Below are 22,978 nucleotides of genomic sequence, written 5' to 3'. Positions count from 1 at the left end.
TAAACTAATAAAGGAAATGATATAATCAATTCAAACAATAATTGAAGTTTATATTTTCAAATTTCTTCAATTCACATTTGAATTTTTTTAAAAAGAAAATATATAATTCTTTATTACAAAAATATTAATAAAAATCGCATAAAATTAAACACATAATTCTATTAAAATACATACCTATATGCAAAGAAATAGAAAAAGAGTGCTCAAATTTCTGGTGGGGAGGAGATGAAGATAAGAGGGGGATGCACTGGAAATCTTGGAAAGCACTATGTCAGCCTAAGTGTTTGGGAGAGATGGGATTTCGTCAACTTGAGACTTTCAACAAGGCTCTGCTAGCAAAACAAATATGGAGAATTATTGTTAATCCTGATTCACTGGTTGCAAGAATACTCAAAGCCAGATACTTTAGACATCAAGACATCATGAAGGCAGCGCTTGGTAGCAACCATCGTACATATGGAGATCACTTTTATGGAGTCGCCCTTTGCTGGAGAAAGGGCTATACTGAAAAATAGGAAATGGACAGAAAATTGCAACATTTGCAGACCGTTGGATCCCGGGGATAGGAGTATATCAAAATAACTCACCTATTCCCCAAAATTTCTCCACGGTGAACACTCTTTTAGGAATGGAGAATCGAATGAACAGCTGGTAAACGAGCTCTTCTCCTCTTATGTTGCATCGGAAATCTTATCCATCAATCTAACTGCATCGACACAAGAGGATTCTAGATATTGGGTTTTCGATCAAAAGGGTAAATATTCGTTGAGAAACGGGTACAAGTCGGCAATTGGATTTTATGATCCACCTGCGAATAGCACTGAAGTGCACTTAAAAAGTTGGTGGATATTCTTGTGGTCTCTTTCGCTACCCCATAAAGTCCGTATCTTCTGGTGGCGGGTTTTGCATAATATAATCCCTACATCAGGTAATCTGCTTGTACATCATATCCCTACCACTGGAGCATGTCCATTATGCCACTTTGCTTATGATTCATCTAGTCACGCTTTGTTCTCATGCCCAGTGATCAAAAGTTGCTGGAAAGATACTAGTTACTGGCCATTTCTAAAGATGGTACAAATGATGGAGGTGTTTGATATTACTTTATGGACTGAAGAGCAAACTTAACAGAAAGGATTTTGAATTCTTTGCCACGAGAACTTATGCAGTATAGGATGGAGAGACTTAGAACAGTACATAACAATGATTCTAAGAAGAAGGGTATTAATGTCGAATGGTGCGAGACCATGCTCTGCGGTTACCAAGAGGCGAGAACATCAATGCTAATTTTAGCAAGCAGAAGAGAACATATATCATCACCGAGTCGATGGATAGCACCACCAATCAACCAATTGCGTTTGGACGTAGATGCAGCTTATAATGTCAATTCCAATCGATATGCAATCGGCGGTATTTTGCGAAATCACGAGGGCCAGACATTGCTAGCTTTTGGGAAGCAAATTACTAAACCATCATCTATAGTAGCCGCTGAACTTATTGCAATTGAGGAATGTTTTCAAATGACTCAGACTCAAAATTTGAGGATAAACCAGATTACATCGGATTCTCTGATGGACAGTGCAAGCAGTCACTAGTCCAGTAGAGGACTTTTGATACAGTGGGGCCTTTGCAACAAAGATTAGGAATTTATTGGCAACTCATGCCCATTTAAAATTAGAACATGTCTTGCACATCGCAAATGGTGTTGCGCACTCGTTAGCCTCTTTTGCTACTTCCTCTCCTCACCTTTCGTGTGGATTTGTGGAGAGTTTCCTATTTGGTTAGTAAAGCTTGTAATCGAGGATCTTACTTCGTTTCGAATAAAATTAGAAGTTTTTCTGTAAAAAAAATACATATTTTAAAGTTCTATTAAGATACATAACAATAATAATAACAATTTACAGACACTCTTTCGAAAAAATGAAAAACATAATATTACATCCAAAAACATCAAATTTAAATTTGACTTTTAAAAAATAAATTGAAAAAAATTAACTTTTAATTACGTATTTATTTTTTAATTGTTTCAAATATTAATGCGTTATGTGAATACATTAATAATTATAATTTTTTTTATAACATATTATTTTTGAAAAAAAAAACTTTGTCTATATATTTGTGTGTGTGCGTATGAACCATATAAAATAAAAAAATATAAATAATATCCTTAAATCAAAAAACTAAAACGTATGGAAAAATAATAATAACATTTTGATAATGAAAAATACATTTTAAACTTGAATTTCTGCTGTTTAATTTTCATATGCTGGTAGATCGTATCAACGAACTAATCAGAGTTTAAGCGCTAAATGTATTTTTGAATGATTTAAAAGTAGTTTATGTTTTCAATTGAGTTCAGTTTCAATTTGAATAAAGAATATAAAAAATACATAATTCATAGATTATATTTAAATTGATATAAAAATGAATTAAATTCAAATTTAAACTAATAAAAGAAATGATATAATCAATTCAAGCAATAATTGAAGTTTATATTTTCAAATTTCTTCAATTCACATTTGAATTTTTTAAAAAAGAAAATATAAAATTCTTTATTACAAAAATATTAATAAAAATCACATAAAATTAAATGTTTTCAATCATTTATTGCAGTTCACCTATTTCGAGATTAATTGTAGGACCGAGCGCTTGCCGCTTTACCAAAAGCTATAGCTAGTGGTAATTGTGCAACTCAGATCTTTTAAACCGCACAGCAGCTCAAGCATCACGGTTCGATCGCTCTACCAAGCAGGGACAATTATTGTACCCAACAATCTCCCTCCCAATAATTGCACTCATTGCAATCAATGAGAATCAAACCCATGACCTTGGTTCTGATATCAAGTGTAGGACCGAGCGCTTGCCGCTTTACCAAAAGCTATAGCTAGTGGTAATGGTGCAACTCAAATCTTTTAAACCGCACAGCAGCTCAAACATCACGGTTCGATCGTTCTACCAAACAGGGACAATTATTGCACCCAACATTCATGATGTATCTTTCGTTTTTTAGAGTTATCATTTTGACGGGAACTTAGTACTTTAGGCAAAAACTCACCTTATATATATATATATATATATATTTGAATTCAAATTATATTCAGCACAATCTCGTTGGTATAAATCATGTGATGGAACCAATATATTAAATAATGTGATGGAACCGATGTCAAAATTTTGAATGCTATTTATTTTGTCAAGATATTTAGATTTAAATTTAAAATTAAAAGTGAAATTTATATTTTCAAGAAATTAAATTTTAAAAATGAAATTTAAAAAAGAATTTGATATGTATTACGACAATTTTATTAATTTTCATACTTTAATCAATTATCAAATATTGCAAATAGTATTATCCAATAGACGTGGGAACTTTGAAAAGAAAATTTGAAAAAAAATCCATTTTATTGTTATTTTCAATTGAAAATTGTAATATTATTCAATATATTAGGAAATAAATTTTTTTATTTCCATATTTAGTAAAAAATTTGGCGTGAACTTACTAAATATAGCAGCCAGCCCTGCTTATATATATATATATATATATATATATATATATATATATATATATATATATATAACAAACATATAATTTACAAATTACATTTAAATTGTTTTAAAAATAATAAAATTCAAATTCTCAGGTTGTCCTGGCCTTCGGCTCTCTCGTCTTGCAGCACGTAGAGCCCTACAAAATTCTGTTTCAGGTGTGTCGCCGGTGTCTTTCCTCTTCTTCCGGTTTCTCGATTACAAGGCTGATGCGTTCCTTTCTTCTTTACACTTTTATGAAGCTTCTCCTTTAGTTTTTTTGCACGCACGTTTTCCTGATTTATTTTGGCTCTCTCTGACATATTTCTTCTCATTCTTAGGTTGTCGTGGCCTTCGGCTCTCTCGTCTTGCAGCACGTAGAGCCCTACAAAATTCTGTTTCAGGTGTGTCGCCGGTGTCTTTCCTCTCCTTCCGGTTTCTCAATTACAAGGCTGATGCGTTCCTTTCTTCTTTACACTTTTCGGCTGTATCTAGCTTGTTCAGTTCGATTTCTTATTGGTGTTATGCGCACTGACGTCTAACAGCTCGACTTCAATGGGAATTTTTCAAGATCGATACACCCCTTTATACAACATAGAGTTGGTTTTCTTGCTCATTCTCCCTGTTTTCCCTTCACTTCCTCTTCAACGAAATGTTTAGTTACATTCCGTGAAATCGGCCAACTGCCCTCATCATCTTCATTACTTATACTCGGTGGAGTCATGTAAACTGTTAGCTAAATGCTTAACTGTAATGGGTATTTCCAAAACTTATTCAGCCCTCTGCAGTCCCTAACAAAGTTGTTACTGTATTTACCGAAATATAATCTCCAGGGCCAGAACCCTCAACACATTACTCCAACAACCAACACTTAAGAAAACAAAGGTTTGCTACTTGTCGGTTCCGCTGAGTTACAGTCTGACTGCCCACGAAACATCTGTCTTTTGCATACATTTTGCTTGTCTTGATTGCCATCTGCACATATTTATCTGTGCATATACCATATATGCTGCCAGCCAAAAATTTAAATTTCTACGCAACGAAACTGTCCCAGATCCAAAACTCCCACAATTTAAGTTTTTTAAAAATTTGTATCCTCAAATTTTACATGGGTTCAGCGCACTGGATATTGACTCATATTTTGTTGCGTGCATGTAGCCTTTCAAACTTCGCCGACATAGGCCGCCAATACATAAGCACGCGTGTACTGCAACTGCATATCGCTAAAAAATGCTTAGCTCTTCGTCTAGCCGACCATACAGGTCCGTTCGTTTATTCGCATTTTTTTCCTACTTGATATTTTGTACCCCCATGCTTCGTTTTGTTTCAACCTAAGCTTCAGGATCCCTACCCTATTAAGATATATTTTGTTTTACAATGTGTTACAATTTATAGTTTTTTGCCGTCGTAATTTAGGCTTTCCTTTGTTGTCTTGTTTTACTTTATATTTTCCTGTTCGGCTGCTGTAAATGTGCACCCTCTCTACTTTTTCCGTTAGGCCAATTTGCTTGACTTTGTAGCTTTGGTTCTCAGTCAACTTATTTACATTTAGTTTTTACTATTCCTTGTTGTTTATTCATTCGGTTTATTTGTAATGCTTCGTAAAATTAGCGAACCTGTCTCGGCAATCACAGCGACATCAAAGCTTCATAAAGGAAGTATGCTTGTCTACAAGAACGTAGGTTAGCAAAAAATTCTAGGCGAAGAATGGCTGGTCACATACCAACTTTGCGCACAGATGAAACAGAGAATGTTTATGCTGCCTCACTCACGCATATTGTAACCAGCCCTAATTTGCTTCCTGATGTGCCGAACTGTGAGTTTTGTTCTGCAAAACGTATTTACCTTGAACCACCCACGTTCTGTTGCTCGTCAGGGGAAATAAGCCTTTCCCCAACAGAAATGCCTTCGGATTTACTTCAACTATACCTTGATAATAGTGACTCTGCTAAATAATTCAGAAACTGTGTGCGCAGTTATAACAACATGTTCGCATTTACGTCAATGGGCGTACAGTGTGACCAATCTTTAGCAAATAGAAACGATGGTATTTATACATTCCGTGTTCAAGGCCAGGTTTACCACTTTTTGCCCCATTTAATACCCTTAGATGATGAACATCCAAAAAATTTACAGCTTTATTTCTTTGACACTGAACATGAGACCTCAAACTGAATGTGTGTAAGCTCAAAATTTAAGGAATCTGTCGTCGAAAAAATAATTCACATTCTACGCTTAAACCCATATGCAACCTTCTTTCGATCTCTTAGCAGTTTTCCTAACCTTGAGAAATATAAAATTGCTTTGCAAGCTGATCCTATCATTGACCAACGTATATTTAACAAACCTACTGTTTCTCAAATTGCTGGAATATGGCTAGAATCTACTGATGATGACCAAGTAACAAGCCAACACATTCAGGTATATCCCCGAGACAGCCACCCTCAAATAACTAAACAATATTTTGCTTGTTATGATCCTATGCAGTATCCTCTTATTTTCCCGAACGGAGACCCTGGTTGGCATCGGAGAATTGAAAGATTAAGTCACAAACAAAAAAGGATGTTTCCTAGGCCACGGTGCAGCGGATAATCCATCTACGACATTCAGAATCCCATAAATGCAAATTACATTACACATGATGAAGCTCAAGGTAACTTCACTTTGCAATTACTTTGATCTTCTGTTTGACATTTACTGCCGCAAGCTTTAACTTTACTTACCCTCACAACGGAATTTTACCGCTCACATAGGTTCTGCAAGAGGCAACCGTCAGAGGCTAACCGTGTCATGTTGTGAGTATTACTGTTATAAGTTACAGATACAAGAGAATGACAAATCTTTTTTTATTACATATTGGTAGGCTCTTACAACAATATGTGGTTGACATGTACATCAAAATTGAAACTTCATGTTTAGATTTCTTCAAAACAAAAGATATGCCGGGCCGTTTGCGTAATGATGTATATCGTGGCTTACTAGATGGTATCGCACAAGGGTATGAAATGGGTGTTAATGTTGGGAAGCGTATGATATTGCCTTCTTCTTTTATTGGCGGACCAAGAGACATGCGCAAGAGGTACATGGATGCTTTAACTTTGGTGCAACGCTATGGAAAACCTGATATTTTTTTAACAATGACTTCAAATCCCAACTGGCCTGAGATAAAGGCTTTGTGTTTACCTTCTGATGAGGTACAAAATAGACCTGATTTGGTTGCTAGGATATTCCGCGCAAAACTCCAGGTTTTGAAAGATGAGTTGTTTAAGAAGGCAATATTTGGGCGTGTTGTTGCTTACACTTACGTAATAGAGTTCCAAAAAAGGGGCTTACCTCACGCTCATTTTCTTCTTATTTTGACCCAAGGAGCAAAAATTTTTTGCCCCGAGGCAATAGATAGGATTGTCTGCGCAGAATTACCTGATCCACATACTCATCCATATTTATTTTCGCTTGTTGTTAAACATATGATGCATGGTCCTTGTGGATTACTCAATCCAACATGTCCTTGTATGAAAAACAATGCTTGCAAATTTAATTATCCCAAAGATTTCGCGGAAATAACCAAATATGGGACAAACTCGTATCCAACATACCAACATAGAAATAACAACCATGTCGTCAAAATTAGAGGTTCCCAACTTGATAACCGTTGGGTTGTACCCTACAACCAGTATCTACTGGCTAAATTTAATTGCCACATTAACGTTGAAATATGCTCAACTATTCAAGCTATAAAATATATCTACAAATATATTTACAAAGGACATGACAAAATCTTTTATACGTTAGTTGCTGATGGAAAAGAACATGCACCTGATGAAATTAAAAACTATCAGTCCGCAAGATGGATTTCACCTCCTGAAGCTATTTGGCGGATTTTTAAGTTCGACCTTAACCATGTACATCCATCTGTAATATGCTTACCTATTCATTTAGAGAACGAACATTTAGTAACCTTTCCTGCTAGCCAGCCTTTATGCAACATTGCTAATAACCCCACATTTAAAAAAACAATGCTAACACAATTTTTTTTCATGAACAATTACAATGACTATGCTAAAGAACTGGGCTGCTTGTACGTTGAATTTCCTGAATACTTTACTTGGCATAATGATTCAAAAGAATGGGAACCACGAAAAAGACACGAGGTCATAGGTTGAATTTTTAGCTGTCGTCCTTCGGACGGTGGGAAGTTTTTTTTGAAGTCGTTGTTACTGCATGTTAGAAAGCCAACTTCGTTCACAAACTTGCGAACAATCAATGGGAGATATTTTCCTACATTCAGAGAGATTGCACAAATGCTTGGGTTAATGGAGAGTGATCACTCTGCTGATTTATGTATCGAAGAGGCAACTGCTTACCTAATGCCTTCTGCTCTACGTCAGCTATTTGCAACCGTCTTTATTTATTGTAATCCTGCAAACCCAAAGTATTTGTGGTCAAAGTACGAATGTTTCCTATCACAGGATTTTGCACATAAACATGAATTAACTCCATCTATAGTCAGACATAGAGTTTTAGCAATTCTTTCTTATTACCTCCAATCGATGGGAAAGAAACTAGAGGATTTTTTCTCTGTGAATGACGACATCACTCTAGGTTTTAACGACAACCTAGACAAAGAGTTAAGAACTGAGCAAGAGATAATTACACCAGAAGAAGATATTTTGTCTGTTGCGCTGTTAAACAATGAACAAAAAATTGCCTACACTCGAATTATGCAACATGTCAACAACAACTTGCCAAACGTATTCTTTGTTGATGGCCCTGGAGGTACAGGGAAAACTTTTTTATATAAAGCACTCCTCGCTACGACCCGCTCGTCTGGGCACATAGCACTTGCCACAGCCACTTTAGGGGTCGCAACATCTTTACTCTCGGGTGGTCGCACTTCACACTCGAGGTTTAAAATTCCAGTAGATGAAAATGACGCGAAACCTTGTAACATCAGTAAACAAAGCACACTTGCTCATCTAATACGGTTGGCAAAATTAATTATTTGGGATGAAACTACAATGGCTAAACGAAGTATTATTGAGAAATTTGATGAAATGTTAAGAGACATCATGGATTCAGCCTCAATCTTTGGTGGTAAAATTATTGTGTTTGGTGGAGACTTTCGCCAAACATTGCCAATAATTCCTAAAGGTACTAAAGCTGATGTTATTGACGCCTAAATTGTTATGTCACCTTTATGGAATCATTTTGATAAATTAAAGCTTAAACAAAATATGCGTGCATTACTCGATTCCAACTTTTCCTCGTACTTGATGAGAGTTGGTGACGGGATTGAGGAAACGAACGACAAATCTGAAATCCAAATACCTCCTACGGTAAACATCTCGTTCACAGATGATTTTACATCTCTAAATGAACTGATAGAAATGGTATTCCCAAAAATTGATGACTCCAACAAGACTTCTCATTATTTGTTAAACGCGCTATACTTACGACAAGAAATGACTTTGTTCATGAGATCAACGATGTACTTATTAATAAGTTTCATGGAGAGGAAACAACATATTTTAGTTGTGATGATAACATAAGCAACTGTGTTGTCCCAAACCAAGAAGAATTGTTCCATACCTTGACTCCTCAAGGCCTTCCTCCTCATAAACTAACTTTGAAAATAAATTCACCACTCATTTTGCTAAGAAACATAAACCCAACTGAAGGACTTTGCAATGGTACACGGCTTCTTTGCAAAGGTTTTAACGCAAATGTTATTTACGCTGAAATCTCAGTCGGAATCCACGTAGGCAAACCTGTCTTTATTCCTCGTATAACATTAGAGGCTCCAGGCGATGAGTTTTCAACTATTCCATTTAAGAGGAAACAATTTCCAGTACGCCTATGTTATGCGATGACCATCAACAAAGCACAAGGCCAAACTTTAGATTTCGTTGGTATCTATTTGAAAGATCCTGTTTTCTCACACGGTCAGCTTTATGTTGCGCTCTCCAGAGCAAGAACTATAGATCAATTGAAAGTGCTTATCAGACCATCCGTACCATTGTTCCAAAGCACTGGGTATACAAGGAACGTTGTATACCAAAACGTTCTAGCTGCTGCAAAGCTTATTTAATATAGGTAAGCCCTAGGAAAACTATCTTTTTTATTTATTATACGTTCATTTTTTTGCATATTTTATAAAAAATGTGTCCATGTTACTGTCACATTTCAGGTTTGTGTTTTTACTTTTGTCTTCCAGCATATTATTTATATCCTCAGATTTTGCATTTAGATTTGTCTTTTTTTTACTCCTATTACAAAGTCATGCTTTTACTTCATTATTCCAGTCCAGCCAAACGCAAAATGCATTATACTTAGCTATGCATCCCCAACAGTTTGCCTCAGATCAGCAACAATGTCTACTTACAAATATTTGATTCTTTCCCAAAGTTAACTGTTAGAACATCAGTGTTAACAGACTTTTCTACTGTTTTCTCGGCCTTTTCAGATCTATAGAAGAAAAATGTACTACACTTGGAAAACTGAGACTGGAGACCCAAAGCTGGTTTGTCAAAGTCTTGGTTGCAGAAAAAACGCCAATTCGGTTCTTGAGATGAGGGAGGCAACAAAGACTTGTATTTGTTGACAAAGAGGTTAATTTATTCATTTTTTTTAGCGTTACTATTTCCATTTCACATTGTTTTACTTACCTCATTAGTATGAACATAGTGAAAGAATGCAAAGCATCATTTATGATCAAGATGTTGACCAGTTAGACAAGTTACTCGAACTGTACCACACTTATTATGTGGGGAATGCAAAGATCAGAGAAATAACAGGAAACACCCCAATTCTAGGAACTTCAAAGAATCAAATGATCCTTAGCCGAAGCACTTACATAAGACGTGCAGAGGAACATAAGTGCATACCCATTGACCACATTTACTAGCTTACTCCTTTTGCAGAGTTTCTTGAACTGGCAGATGTACCCACTAAGCAAATCAGTTGAGTATTTTAGCAACCTATTTTCCTATGTTTCCCTAACATATGATATATTTTTTCTCGATTTATTGACAAGTTTTTTCCCCAGATTTACTATGCAGTGTTATCCATGTATTCCCACCACGTACTGTTGAAAGAGCTAAAAGAAATTTACAAGATTTTGTGATCATCAACGAAGAGTAAACTATTTACTTCTACTCCCAGCCTTTGAATTACTGTAATTTAATGTTTATTTCGCTTATATTAGATGTGAAAGCACAATTTCGTTACGTACGCAGGCGAAGAGCTTTGATCCTTACATTATGGGAAGAATTTTTACAAACTGAGGCACCCTATTTGACAAAGAATGTTCACAACATGCCTATAGTTTTAGGGATGTGCCTTTCTATTAACACTTTCTACGGTAAAATCCTTATTTTATGCTCATGTTTCTGTAAAATAGGTTGACTCTATATTACACTGCATTGTATCTACCTACACAAATTTTTATTTAACAAAATATTCTGTTATAGGGTTATCCATCGGCACGATACCAAGTAGTACTATTTTGTTTGACCATCCAATCTCACAGGCTGAAGACTTGCGTTTGTGGTAATTCAGAACCTCACTTTTTATTCTTTCGTCCTAAACTTTCTGAAATTTTTGTTCTTTCCTACATTCAATCTTTTAACTCCAGTTATTTTTTAGCTCAATGATATGCAACCATTTTATTAACTCCAACTCTCCTTTCATCTTCCCCACTCATTAACGAAAAATTCTCCTACTTTTTACAGATATACTATAGTTATCTACTCTGACACTACATTTTGGCAATACTAACAACAAGGAAACTTTTTGATTTATTATTATCTTCAACTAGCTCTACGAGCTACATATTTTACACTATTACGACTTCCGAGCTGCAGACATTAGTTCACTAAAATCTAAAACCACATTTTTCAGAGTGTAATTTTGTATTCTCCCACATTCTTAGCATTACCACAACTTATATTTGCTCAACCTACTCTTACTCTATTTTGAATATCAGCAAACCAAAGTAGCTGCAATTTATTCGAACTTTTTCATTTGATAAAATTTTTCCTACCTATTCAGCGTTTTATAGGAGACTAAAGGGAAACTCATTTTTGTACAACAAAAAAGTTATCGTTGTTCGCCATGAATGTAGCTAGCTTTTACTAAAATTCCATCTCTTTATTAATGTTTTTTCTTCACAGAATCTTAATATTGTGGACTTGTCACTCACATGCCTCTTTTTTTAAGGGTAGCAGCTAACAGACAATATGCAGACACTGTTATTTCTGAAAAATTGTACGAGAAAGCATATCAAAGCGTTGATAGACCGTTAAATTTCCAGATTCGCAAGATCAGCCAAATCCTTAGCTTGGCCGAAACAGTACTTTCACTTTTATCCGTACATTCTTCTAAATCCCTTTAAATTCCAAGAATTACTGCTAATACAAAAAACATTTCATTCACAGCTTAAGTCTTTCTGGGTAAAAGCTGGGCTTAAAATGTCAGATTCACAGCAATGTTTGTACTTTTTATCATGTCCAAGCTTGTACCAAGTCTTGTGGAGCTGCTTAAGGATACGAATTCACTTGCTTTTACGCAAACAATACTTTCCCAAGCCCAATACCACTGTACGTTACCCATTTACCCTAAAAACCTAAACCATTGACGTAGCTACTGTCTATTACTTTCACTCCAACTTATCATTTACTTACGTTATACCTTATTATATCTGTACAGATTACGCTTCCAAGCAGAATTATCTGACGGAACTGGAAACTTGACTGTATATGTGGAACATCGAGAAGCACAAATGTTATTAGGCATGACAGGCGAAGAGCTCATTGAAGCAGCCCAAGAGGTATATGCAGTTGCGAACATTTCCATTCAATAAATGACGCATACAACCATTTAATTTTCGTTTTTCGCATCTAAAACAGGGAAGAGATTTTAGTCCCAACTCCGTTAACGAAAAATTCAAAGATTGTCAATTTCTTTTCCAAGTTAGGACATCAAGGAATGAAACAAAAGGGAGAATATTCGTGCGAAATACCAGTCATAGCTTGCCTTCCATCAGATGAATCATCGTCATTGTCACGCAGTGCAGAGGAAAAGGTCACGCCTTCACATGTTCAAAAAGAGTTGATGGCCAGCATACACATGCCTGAATCTCAGGCAAGCACTTCAACCACACATAAAGTGCATATTCCAGCCGCTATGGATGAGCACCCAGTCAGTGCAGGCACCAAAAAAAGCTTCGACCTCGAAAGAGATATAACACAAAAAAGCCCAAAGCATGTGAAAAATGACTAAGGTACTCACATTGTGTATACTTTTAAAATTTCTTTGATTGTAATTTCTTAAATATGTTATTATCCAAATGATTTACATGTCCAGGCTCTTCTGAAACATATACCCTGGAATGTATTAAAAAAATGGTTTCTATATAAAATATATCTGCTACTTACCTTAGTAAGACATTGTCACCTAATATTATGGCAGTCCTATGTCTTCCCATGGTGTAGCTTACGGCATTGTCTTTTTTTCCCCCATGTCCACTGATATAAGACCTCATAATCTCATTTGTTTTCTGATTATATTGACTGGAGATTTTATGGATTTTTAACCTTGGTTTGCCAAATTAACACTAGATATGCTGGATCAAGTGTTGCCCAACTAGGAAAGGCTCATAACCCACTGGCAGCTTCTTTGCAGCCTTAAAAAGTTCATGTATAATTTAAGATACTCAAATGAGCTAGGATTTTTTATTTTGTAGCTTGCGTGATATATAAAATAATTGGAATATCTTATTTTGGATTGAAGCATCTATGTGAGGAATGGCCTCACTGTAAAACTAATAATAGGATAAACAAAACCTACGTACATATCTTCGCGAACAAGGTTCCCACACTCTACAAAGCAGGCAGGTAAGAAAAATTATGAAGTGGCCGTGATTTCTAAATGTCTGCCTCCAAGTTGTTTTCGACATTTTTATTTGTTCGAAGCTTACAATAAGAAGTATGGCTTCTCATTTAGGCAAATATTCATTTTTTTTATTTACTACTCACTTCTTGTCATCCATTGTGTTCTGCTTACCTCCTTTCTCACATGACTTGTCTACCTTCAAAAATCAACATCCACTCACCTATGTTACAAGCCTATACATAAGCTGCACTACATGCTTCACATTTTGCTGCTTGCTACATCCTCTACACATTTTTGTTTTGTAGTTTTTGTTGAATCACTTTAAAACCCGCTACCAATATTGCTTCATGAGATGTTGTACGCTGGTGTCTATTTCATCTCAGGAAAAAATATATATATAACCACATTATTTGTTTACTTGTTGTCTGATCCTTTCTCTTGTAGATTAGATAGATTTCATCTAAAATAGTTACCCAAACCAAGACTGCTCATTTTAGAATTCATTTAGTGCTACAAATCATTCATTTAACCTTGTTCAAATTCCAGTCAATTTTAATGTCTCTATCACCTATATTTAGGAGTCAGCACTACAAATTAAAACATTTGCTATAGTTTGTCTTGCATTTGTCGACGCATCATACAGTACACAACATCTTGGTTTTGATGGTATTTCGCTTTCTTCTCCAGGTCCCAAGCAGGAGTTGGCCACAAAGGGTTCAAGTATGCTTACAATAATGCGTGCATAACAACACTTTTTGTACTTTTTGTATTCCTACTTTTGGAAAACATTATGTAAATTTTTATATAAATTATACTCTTATTGTGCTACGTTACAAAATATGTTGTATTACCTGCATTATTAGTTAGCCCTACATAAATATAAACACATAATTAATTACTCTGAGAAAAAAAATGTTTACTCATTTTTTATACTGTTATCCTGGGTAGGACACCTCAAGAATTGAGGTGGCCATACCCAGTATATATATATATATATATATATATATATATGTAGATATATTCAAACAATTATGATTAATGAATATATTATTTTTTAAAAAAACAAATGTCTGGTGGACCGGAGCAACGCAAAAATATTACGGTCCCAAAGAATAATCTGTCCATCGGTCAAAAGATTCTCCCTGGCTTTACAAGAATTCTGATCGCGAGCAAAGCGACACGCTGCACTTTTCCAGTGTCTTCTCACCACAAAATTGGAGGCTTTGCAAGCTGCACTCGCGATGGCATCACCAGAAGACGGCTCTCTGGTTTTCACTGTCAACGGAGAGAGATTTGAGGTCCCTGAAATCGATCCTTCCACTACTTTGCTCGAGTTTTTGCGCTCAAGAACCCGTTTTAAAAGTGTAAAGCTTGGCTGCGGTGAAGGTGTGCATCTTCCTCTCGTACGTCTGTGTTTTTTGGATTCATGGTGCTTTTACCGCTTATTCTTATGGAGCTAGTAATTTTTAGTCAAAGCTTAGTTTTTTTTATTAGAAAGTTTAAGTTTTTGGTGTCTTTAGCAAAACCCAATTGATTCGAAAAGGAATATTTTTGAATGACAACACTATTTGCAAAGTGGTTCATTCTTGACTTGGGTTCTTCCTCTGTTCATTTCAATCGTGTCGGATATGTATCTTCATGAATGTGTAATATAATAGCATTCACTACTTTTGAATGCTGTTTGGAATCGACCGAATTCATCTCTTCGATTACTTTATATGTGCGTGTATTTATGTTGTTAGATTCGTCATTCAGGGTCCTTTAAATGCTAATTCTTTACACGAGTTCTTATCGAAGATTGCTATTTGTGTGCATTGCTCACGTTCATGGATTCACATGCTTTCTGTGCTACTTCTTGATGTGAGCTACAGTTACGTGGGCGTCATATGTCGTTTGAATTTATAGATTTAGAAATGCCAGGTTATTGAATTGGATTCTTTTCGTTATGACTATATTTCACGGTAAGTGTGTCATTCTTGACAAGAGCTCTCCTGTATCATGTTTCTGCGTCGTCTATCAACTCTCAGAACGTTGACAAACTTTACTTCTAAGCTTATTTGGAGGAATGATTATTCTGTTTTCATGCCTATTCTTCTTTGATCTTTGTTTTCTCAAATCTGGGTGATTTGTCTGAATTTAACTGAATAAGACTATAAGACTTGTTTTCACACAAAATGCTAGAGTTAACTGGTTTACTCTTTTAAATGGTCCTTTTTGCGATCAATAGTTAGACTCAATTAATTTTATCAGAGTTCTGCAAAATATTTTACTTTTAGTGCAAATGTATGGGAGTTAGACCTATTTTTGGGTTACTGCTATTTTTGTTTCTAATATTTCATTTGCAAATTTAGGCCACTTGTTGGCAGGTTTGAGGCGATGAATATGGGAACAGCCAGTTGGAGTTTGCTTGTTAATCTAATCAACATGGTGTTTCACACTTTTGAAGTTTTTTGCTGTATCTTGACTTTCGATTTGGACCTTTTTCCAGGTGGTTGTGGAGCCTGTGTTGTCATTCTGTCGAAATATGATCCAATGCTTCAGCAGGTCGAAAGTTTTACTGTGAGTTCATGTCTTACACTTCTTTGCAGCATAAATGGTTGTTCAGTTACTACAAGTGAAGGCATTGGAAATAGTAAAGATGGTTTCCATCCGATCCATCAAAGATTTTCTGGCTTCCATGCATCACAATGTGGCTTTTGCACCCCTGGAATGTGCATGTCACTTTTTTCAGCACTTGTGAATGCTGAAAAGAAGAAACAGTCTCAAGCTCCCCATGGATTTTCCAAGCTGACAGTTTCTGAGGCGGAAAAAGCTATAACAGGAAACCTCTGTCGATGTACCGGATATCGACCCATTGCCGATGCCTGCAAAAGTTTTGCTGCTGATGTAGATTTGGAGGATTTGGGTATTAATTCATTTTGGAAAAGGGGAGAGTCAGAGGAAGTTAAAGTAAGTAGATTACCGCCTTATGATCCAAAGGATCACACATGTTCATATTCAGATTTGAAAGATGGATACAAGTCCTTGAAGCTCTTGAATTCTAAACGATATTCTTGGTTTAGTCCGGTAAGTATTAATGAGCTTCAAGACTTGTTGCACTCTGATTTGGTTAAAGATTGTGGAAGGACTAAGCTAGTTGTCGGAAACACTGGTAACGCTTATTATAAGGAAACGGTGGAATATGACAGGTACATTGATCTGAGGTATATCCCAGAGCTTTCAGCAATTAGAAAGGATCACTCAGGGATTGAACTTGGAGCAGCTTTGTCGATTTCCAAGGTTATAAGTTATTTGAAGCCAGAAAATCACGGCTACCCCATCTCAGATGGAGACCTTGTGTTTATGAACATAGCCAATCTTATGGAAAAGATTGGCACAGGATTCGTTAGGAACTCCGCTAGTTTAGGAGGCAATTTGGTAATGGCACAAAGGAAGTATTTTCCCTCAGATATAGCTACTTTACTTCTCGCAGTGGATTCTAGTGTCAGTCTTCTGACAGGTCAAAAACACGAAAGAATTACAATGGAAGAATTCTTGTATAGGCCACCTCTGGGCACGAACGGAATTCTTATAAGTGTTAATATTCCATTTTTTGAACCAACAAGAGTTAGTGGTTCAGTTCAAACTACTTCAAAATTGTCTTTTGAAACGTATCGAGCTGCACCACGGCCTCTTGGAAATGCATTGCCCTACTTGAATGCTGCATTTTTTGCTGATTTTTCTCAAAATAAAAGTGGCATTTTTTTAAATAAAGTGCGGTTATCTTTTGGTGCTTATGGAACAAGACACGCAATGAGGGCGAGGAAAGTTGAAGAATATCTGGCTGGACAAACACTTACTGAATTTGTTCTCGATGAAGCAGTCAAGTCAGTAAAAGCTGCTGTGGTATCTGGAGAGGGCACTGCACATGCTGCTTATAGATCGAGCCTAGCGGTCGGTTTTCTTTTTGAATTTCTGAATAGCTTAAATATTATTAGTTCTTCTGAATCTTGTGGATCATTTGAGGATTCGAGCAAATCTTTGCTGGGAGGAGCTGCAAATGGTAACAATGATCACAATAATGGTTGTATACAACACACAGAATTGTTGTCATCTGCAAAACAGGTTGTGGAATCTAGTAAAGATAATTATCCTGTGGGTGAACCAATTAAAAAATTTGGTGCTGCCATCCAAGCTTCTGGTATGTTGTGTCCTTTCCGTTTTTTTTTTTTTGTTCCATTGATTATACAGATTATTGGTTATAGATTTCGTCCAAGATTTAGTCTTTTTCAAAGCCATTTAGTCTGCAATTTGTGAACGATGATGAAATTTATCGTCACCCTGGCATTTTGTTCATCAATCTATAGGTGAGGCCGTGTTTGTGGATGACATTCCACCACCCCCAGATTGCCTGTATGGAGCATTTATTTACAGCAATAAACCTTTAGTGCGAGTTAAAGGTGTCTCTTTCAAGTCCAACAAACTACCAACTGGGGTTGCTGCTGTCATCTCTGTCAAAGATATACCAAGCAAAGGTGAGAATATAGGGACTCGATCCATTTTTGGTACTGAATATTTGTTTGCTGGGGATGTTGCAAGGTGCGCCGGTGACCTGATTGCTTTTGTGGTAATTTCCATTTTTCTTTTATCGCGGTTTTATTTTGTTTCCATGAAGTTGCTGAAATTATACAAGAAATTTCTCTCTTGCAAAATCTTTTCTAGATTGGAGACACCCAAAAGCATGCGAATCTGGCTGCCAAAATGGCTATTGTTGAATACGATACGGAAGGTTTGGATCCTCCCATCTTAACTGTTGAAGAGGCTGTTGAAAGATCAAGTTTTTTTGATGTTCCTTCTTTTTTATACCCGGCAAAGGTTGGTGATTTTTCTAAAGGAATGGCTGAAGCTGATCACAGGATCCTCGCTGCTGAGGTACTGTTGAAGAATATTACCATTACCTTTTGTGGACCCTGGTCTGAATTGGACATCAGGCTCAACCATTTCTGCCTTGTATAAATCTTTGTCTGAAAGATCAACTGATAGGTGTCCGGCCAAAACTCCCATCTTTTCGAGATGTTTTAACCACAAAAATTTCTGTTTAAATAGTCTGTGCTGTTTCATGTGCTTTAACGAATCCCAATTAAATCTTTTTTTTTTTAACCAGAGTAATGACTTTATGGAGTAATTGTCTTCTAGTTCCAATATTTTATTATTTATAAACGGCTGCAAGATAGTTTTAACTCATAATTTCTTTATTTGCCTTTTGGGATGTCTAGATCAAACTTGGTTCACAATACTACTTTTATATGGAAACGCAATCCGCGTTAGCAATTCCTGATGAAGACAACTGCATGGTGGTTTATTCTTCAACTCAGTGCCCCGAGTTTGCACATATGGTAATTGCAGAATGTCTCGGTATACCAGAGCATAATGTCCGTGTTATTACAAGACGAGTAGGCGGAGGTTTTGGGGGAAAGGCGCTAAAAGCAATGCCCGTAAGATTAATGAACATTATAATATTTCTTCTTTTAGTTAACACACTTTTTCATGGTGGGTTGCTTTCCAGGTTGCTACGGCATGCGCACTTGCTGCTTATACATTGCGCCGTCCAGTCAAAACATATCTAGATCGAAAGACAGATATGATTATTGCAGGAGGAAGACATCCTATAAAGATAACATACGATGTAGGATATAAATCAGATGGAAAGATCACAGCTCTGCACCTTGACATACTGATAAATGCAGGGATAAAAACTGATATAAGCCCTGTAATGCCAAACAACATAACAGGCGCGCTTAAAAAGTATGATTGGGGAGCATTATCATTTAGTTTTAAAGTGTGCAAGACAAACCACTCTAGCAAATCTGCTATGCGGGCGCCTGGGGAGGTGCAGGGATCTTATATTGCCGAAGCTATCATAGAGCATGTAGCATCATCGTTGTCAATGGAACCAGATTTAGTCAGGAATAAAAATTTTCATACATACGAAAGCCTCAAGTTATTTTACGGGGACGCAGCTGGGGACTTGGTGGAGTATACTTTACCTTCTATATGGGATAAGGTGGCAACATCATCAAGATTTCTCGAAAGGATTCAGAACATAGAACTGTTTAATCACAGCAATATGTGGCGTAAAAGAGGTATTTCTCGTGTACCGGTTGTGAATGAAGTTCTTGTAAGAGGAGCTCCAGGGAAAGTAAGTATTCTTTGGGACGGATCAATTGTTGTAGAAGTTGGAGGCATAGAACTAGGCCAGGGGCTTTGGACAAAGGTGAAACAAGTAACTGCTTATGCACTTAGTTCCATACAATGTGAGGGAACTGAAGACTTAGTCGAGAGAATACGAGTTGTACAATCTGACACTCTTAGCTTGGTGCAAGGAGGTTTTACGGCTGGTAGCACTACGTCGGAATCTAGCTGTGCAGCAGTTAGACTATGCTGTGATGTCTTGGTCGAGAGACTCGCCCCACTTAAGAAAACTTTACAAGACCAAATGGGGTCTGTGAAATGGGATGCTCTTATTCTTCAGGTTTGTAAGTTTGATCAGTAAAACGCTTATAAAACTAAGCCATTGGATATTCTTGATTAGATTGTTTTTCTTTCCGTGTGCAGGCACATTACCAATCTGTACACTTAGCAGCAAACTCATTCTTCGTCCCTGATTCGAGTTCTGTAAAATACTTGACTCACGGTGCAGCTGTGAGTGAGGTAAATTTGCCTCGTTTGGACCCATCTTGTTCCACCATAGAATCGTCTCTTTCAACCAACAGCCAATGAATAACAAGTAAGAATCCCTTGATATTGCAGGTAGAGATAAATATCCTGACAGGAGGAACAACGATATTGAGGTCAGATATTGTATACGATTGTGGCCAGAGCATGAACCCAGCTGTGGATTTGGGACAGGTTTATACCTTCAAAATCTTGCAATAAATTTATATTATTACAGTTGCAATGTTCAGGATTCTATAGTCCGTCATCATTTTTTTGATCTTACATGTAATTAACGCATGCACATATGCATGTCCTCCTCCTCTTGTATCTGTCTGTACTCGACAGATTGAAGGTGCATTTGTCCAAGGACTTGGATTTTTCATGCTTGAAGAATACCTTATCAATGAAAACGGATTGGTGGTTGCAGACAGCACATGGACATACAAGATTCCAACAATCGACACCATACCTAAACAGTTCAATGTCGAGGTGCTTAACACCGGACATAACCAAAAACGTGTTCTCTCGTCAAAGGGTAAGTTTATTGCTTGTAAGTTTCTTGCTAAAGTCAAAACGATGATTTGTCCCTAGCGGAGAGAAGGCAAAACCTTTTCTTAAGAAATTACACATGAGACGATCAATGAGGTGACGAAGTTCTGCCGTCAAGGCTTGACTATATTTTATTGTTGATACGACATGTGAAGAATCCTAACGTGGAGATATCGGAAAATATCGTTGTTTGTTTGATTTTGTGAATTGCGTGAAAGTATGATCCTAAAAAATTACGGGGCCAATTCTTCTAGGAAATGTAAGCCAGGAAACAATATGGAGATTTAGACCTGTCATTTGTCATAAAATCTTGTTATTTCTTTGCAGCTTGTGGTGAACCCCCGCTGGTGCTAGCAGCATCAGTTCACTGCGCTACGAGGGCAGCCATTAAAGAAGCTCGGAAACAACTCAAATCTTGGGGAGCAGTCGAGGGGATTGATACAACTTTCGTGCTAGATGTCCCCGCGACCATGCCTACTGTCAAGAGACTTTGTGGCTTGGATACAGTGGAAACTTACCTCAAGTACTTGCGATCGCGTGGCTAAATCCGAGGCATCATCATTTCAAGAATTCAACTCAAATATACAGTTAGCAGTGTAAATGTTATTGAATTCCTTGGGCTTACCGTGGACTAAAGAAAAACCAATACAATTCCTGGGTGGATCCAGGTTTTTTTCTTCGGGCTGAATTTTATGCGAAAAATACTTACAGATACAAAAATCAATGATATGTAATATATTATATTGATTTTTTTAGTATCATAATCTTATAAATAAATGACAATGAGTCGAGTTTAAACCTGATTTCGTGTTAAACTAATCACGTTTCGTACAGGTTAGACCCAATCAAACTTTTTTAATATTATTAATAATCTTTTTTTTTTAGACTTTAGTTTATAATATTTTAGAATTGAAATAAATTATTTTATTGTGAAATGTTTAATAAGCAATTATATAATTATATTTTTTCTTTTGTGATTAATTGGATAGAATTTAACTTGTGATTTTTTTTTATTATTAATATAAAATTTTAAAATAATTTTAATGATATATTAATTTTTAAATTTTTTTTATTGTGTAATGAATAAAATCCAAATATTATATAATTTTCGCAGGTCCAAAATCGTCTGGTTCACAAGGAGGGACGGGTCTTGAGGCAGGTGAGTTGGCCCCTGGTTAGGCCAAACGAGTCTCAAATAAGAGTGTAAACGAATCAAATCGAGTCAAATATTAGTAAAATCCAGTATGTCACTCGTGCGATGTACAAAGTATTAAAATTAGTAAATACAAGCGTTTAAATAATTATTTAAAATTATTGATATAATGAATATATTTAAATATTATATAAAAACATTTGTGCTATTTGAAATCATATTCAATTAAGAATAATAATCCTACCGTCAAATTAAATAATTTATTATTTCATTTTATATATAGATTGAGTCGAACTGTTAATAATAATAAAAAAGAAAAAATATTTTAAAAATCATGTTAAAAAATATTTAAAATTATATATTATTTGTCTATAAAAAATCATATATTATTTACAATTTCATTTAATTATTTTTAAAAAAATTTAAAAAAATTATACTAAAGTTCTAATCAATAATAATACTAATAAGAATAATTAATAAAAAAAATTCACGATTAATGCAAACAATTAAAAGAATGCAATTTAGAATTTATTTTTAAAAAAAATACAATTCATATTTTTTTAACTCTAAAATGTCTAAAATGTCCTCGAATGATTTGTTAGGTTGAGAAACAAAAGCAATCTTTTTTTTTATGATAACAAAATTTGTTATTGTGTTTTTAATATATTTATTCAAATGTGAAGTTGCTATCTAAAGTTGGAAGCCGAAACTCGAAATCAACCAAACTGAAAATATGGCGAGCTGTAATTTTTCGATGATATCACACAGCTCGGTGATGTAAACGACAAGCCATTAAAACAAATGAATAGAAAACTCAATTTTACACAATTCATATTTCACAACAGCTCAGTTGGTTCGAATGCTATCTAGGCAAAATATTAGTCGTAAAATTGAGCTGATAGAAACGAAGACAACAATCAGCTTGAATGGAACAGTTCTGATATTTTGTCAATATCTCTCAGCTCAGTTATTCAAATGAAACGATTCAATATGTATTACAAAGATAAGAGAACGATCTACAAATCATTTTCAGAAGTCAAAATTTGAACCGGATTGGAAGAACTGATGAACCACGATGAATTTGCTGGTTCTGCACAAAATGAAGACCAAGTTCCAAATTGCTAACAATATGATATGTCAAGCATATCTTTCTCATAAGAACTT

General features: G+C 35.8%; 2 protein-coding genes across 10 annotated transcripts; both read left to right on the top strand.

The window, feature by feature from the left end:
- The first annotated feature begins 3,860 nt into the window (after positions 1–3,860).
- Positions 3,861–14,295, top strand: LOC142539244 (uncharacterized). 9 transcript variants are annotated; one of them, XM_075644549.1, is made up of 13 exons: positions 3,861–3,929; positions 4,684–4,787; positions 6,013–6,178; positions 6,279–6,320; positions 9,989–10,484; positions 10,571–10,661; positions 10,761–10,885; positions 10,995–11,073; positions 11,743–11,875; positions 11,961–12,122; positions 12,232–12,352; positions 12,432–12,805; positions 14,104–14,295. In XM_075644549.1, exons 7-11 carry the CDS (start codon positions 10,840–10,842, stop codon positions 12,256–12,258), a joined length of 447 nt encoding a protein of 148 aa, XP_075500664.1. In that variant the 5' UTR covers positions 3,861–3,929; positions 4,684–4,787; positions 6,013–6,178; positions 6,279–6,320; positions 9,989–10,484; positions 10,571–10,661; positions 10,761–10,839; the 3' UTR covers positions 12,259–12,352; positions 12,432–12,805; positions 14,104–14,295. The 9 variants fall into 9 exon arrangements, with proteins under 9 accessions (XP_075500664.1, XP_075500663.1, XP_075500662.1 ...); XM_075644548.1 differs by having other exon boundaries at positions 5,137–6,178; XM_075644547.1 differs by adding an exon at positions 4,359–4,410 and having other exon boundaries at positions 4,684–6,178.
- A 204-nt stretch (positions 14,296–14,499) lies between these two features.
- On the top strand, positions 14,500–21,411 carry LOC142539243 (abscisic-aldehyde oxidase). Its single transcript, XM_075644542.1, has 10 exons — positions 14,500–14,802; positions 15,905–17,596; positions 17,763–18,022; positions 18,118–18,327; positions 18,672–18,890; positions 18,962–19,927; positions 20,011–20,106; positions 20,206–20,304; positions 20,458–20,647; positions 20,989–21,411. Exons 1-10 carry the CDS (start codon positions 14,658–14,660, stop codon positions 21,204–21,206), a joined length of 4,095 nt encoding a protein of 1,364 aa, XP_075500657.1. The 5' UTR covers positions 14,500–14,657; the 3' UTR covers positions 21,207–21,411.
- The last annotated feature ends 1,567 nt before the right edge of the window (positions 21,412–22,978 follow it).

The sequence above is a fragment of the Primulina tabacum genome, chromosome 3, assembly GCF_025594145.1.
Source record: "Primulina tabacum isolate GXHZ01 chromosome 3, ASM2559414v2, whole genome shotgun sequence".
Classification (NCBI taxonomy): domain Eukaryota; kingdom Viridiplantae; phylum Streptophyta; class Magnoliopsida; order Lamiales; family Gesneriaceae; genus Primulina; species Primulina tabacum.
This window is presented reverse-complemented; position numbering and strand designations above follow the sequence as displayed.

What these genes read in the sequence shown, in the direction of transcription:
- LOC142539243 (XM_075644542.1), top strand. Translation starts at nt 14,658, where the DNA reads ATGGCATCACCAGAAGACGGCTCTCTGGTTTTCACTGTCAACGGAGAG. An exon ending in GTGACCTGATTGCTTTTGTG is followed by an intron (nt 18,023 to 18,117) that starts GTAATTTCCATT and finishes AATCTTTTCTAG; the next exon opens with ATTGGAGACACCCAAAAGCA. An exon ending in ACGGTGCAGCTGTGAGTGAG is followed by an intron (nt 20,107 to 20,205) that starts GTAAATTTGCCT and finishes TTGATATTGCAG; the next exon opens with GTAGAGATAAATATCCTGAC.
- LOC142539244 (XM_075644544.1), top strand. Translation starts at nt 6,663, where the DNA reads ATGACTTCAAATCCCAACTGGCCTGAGATAAAGGCTTTGTGTTTACCT.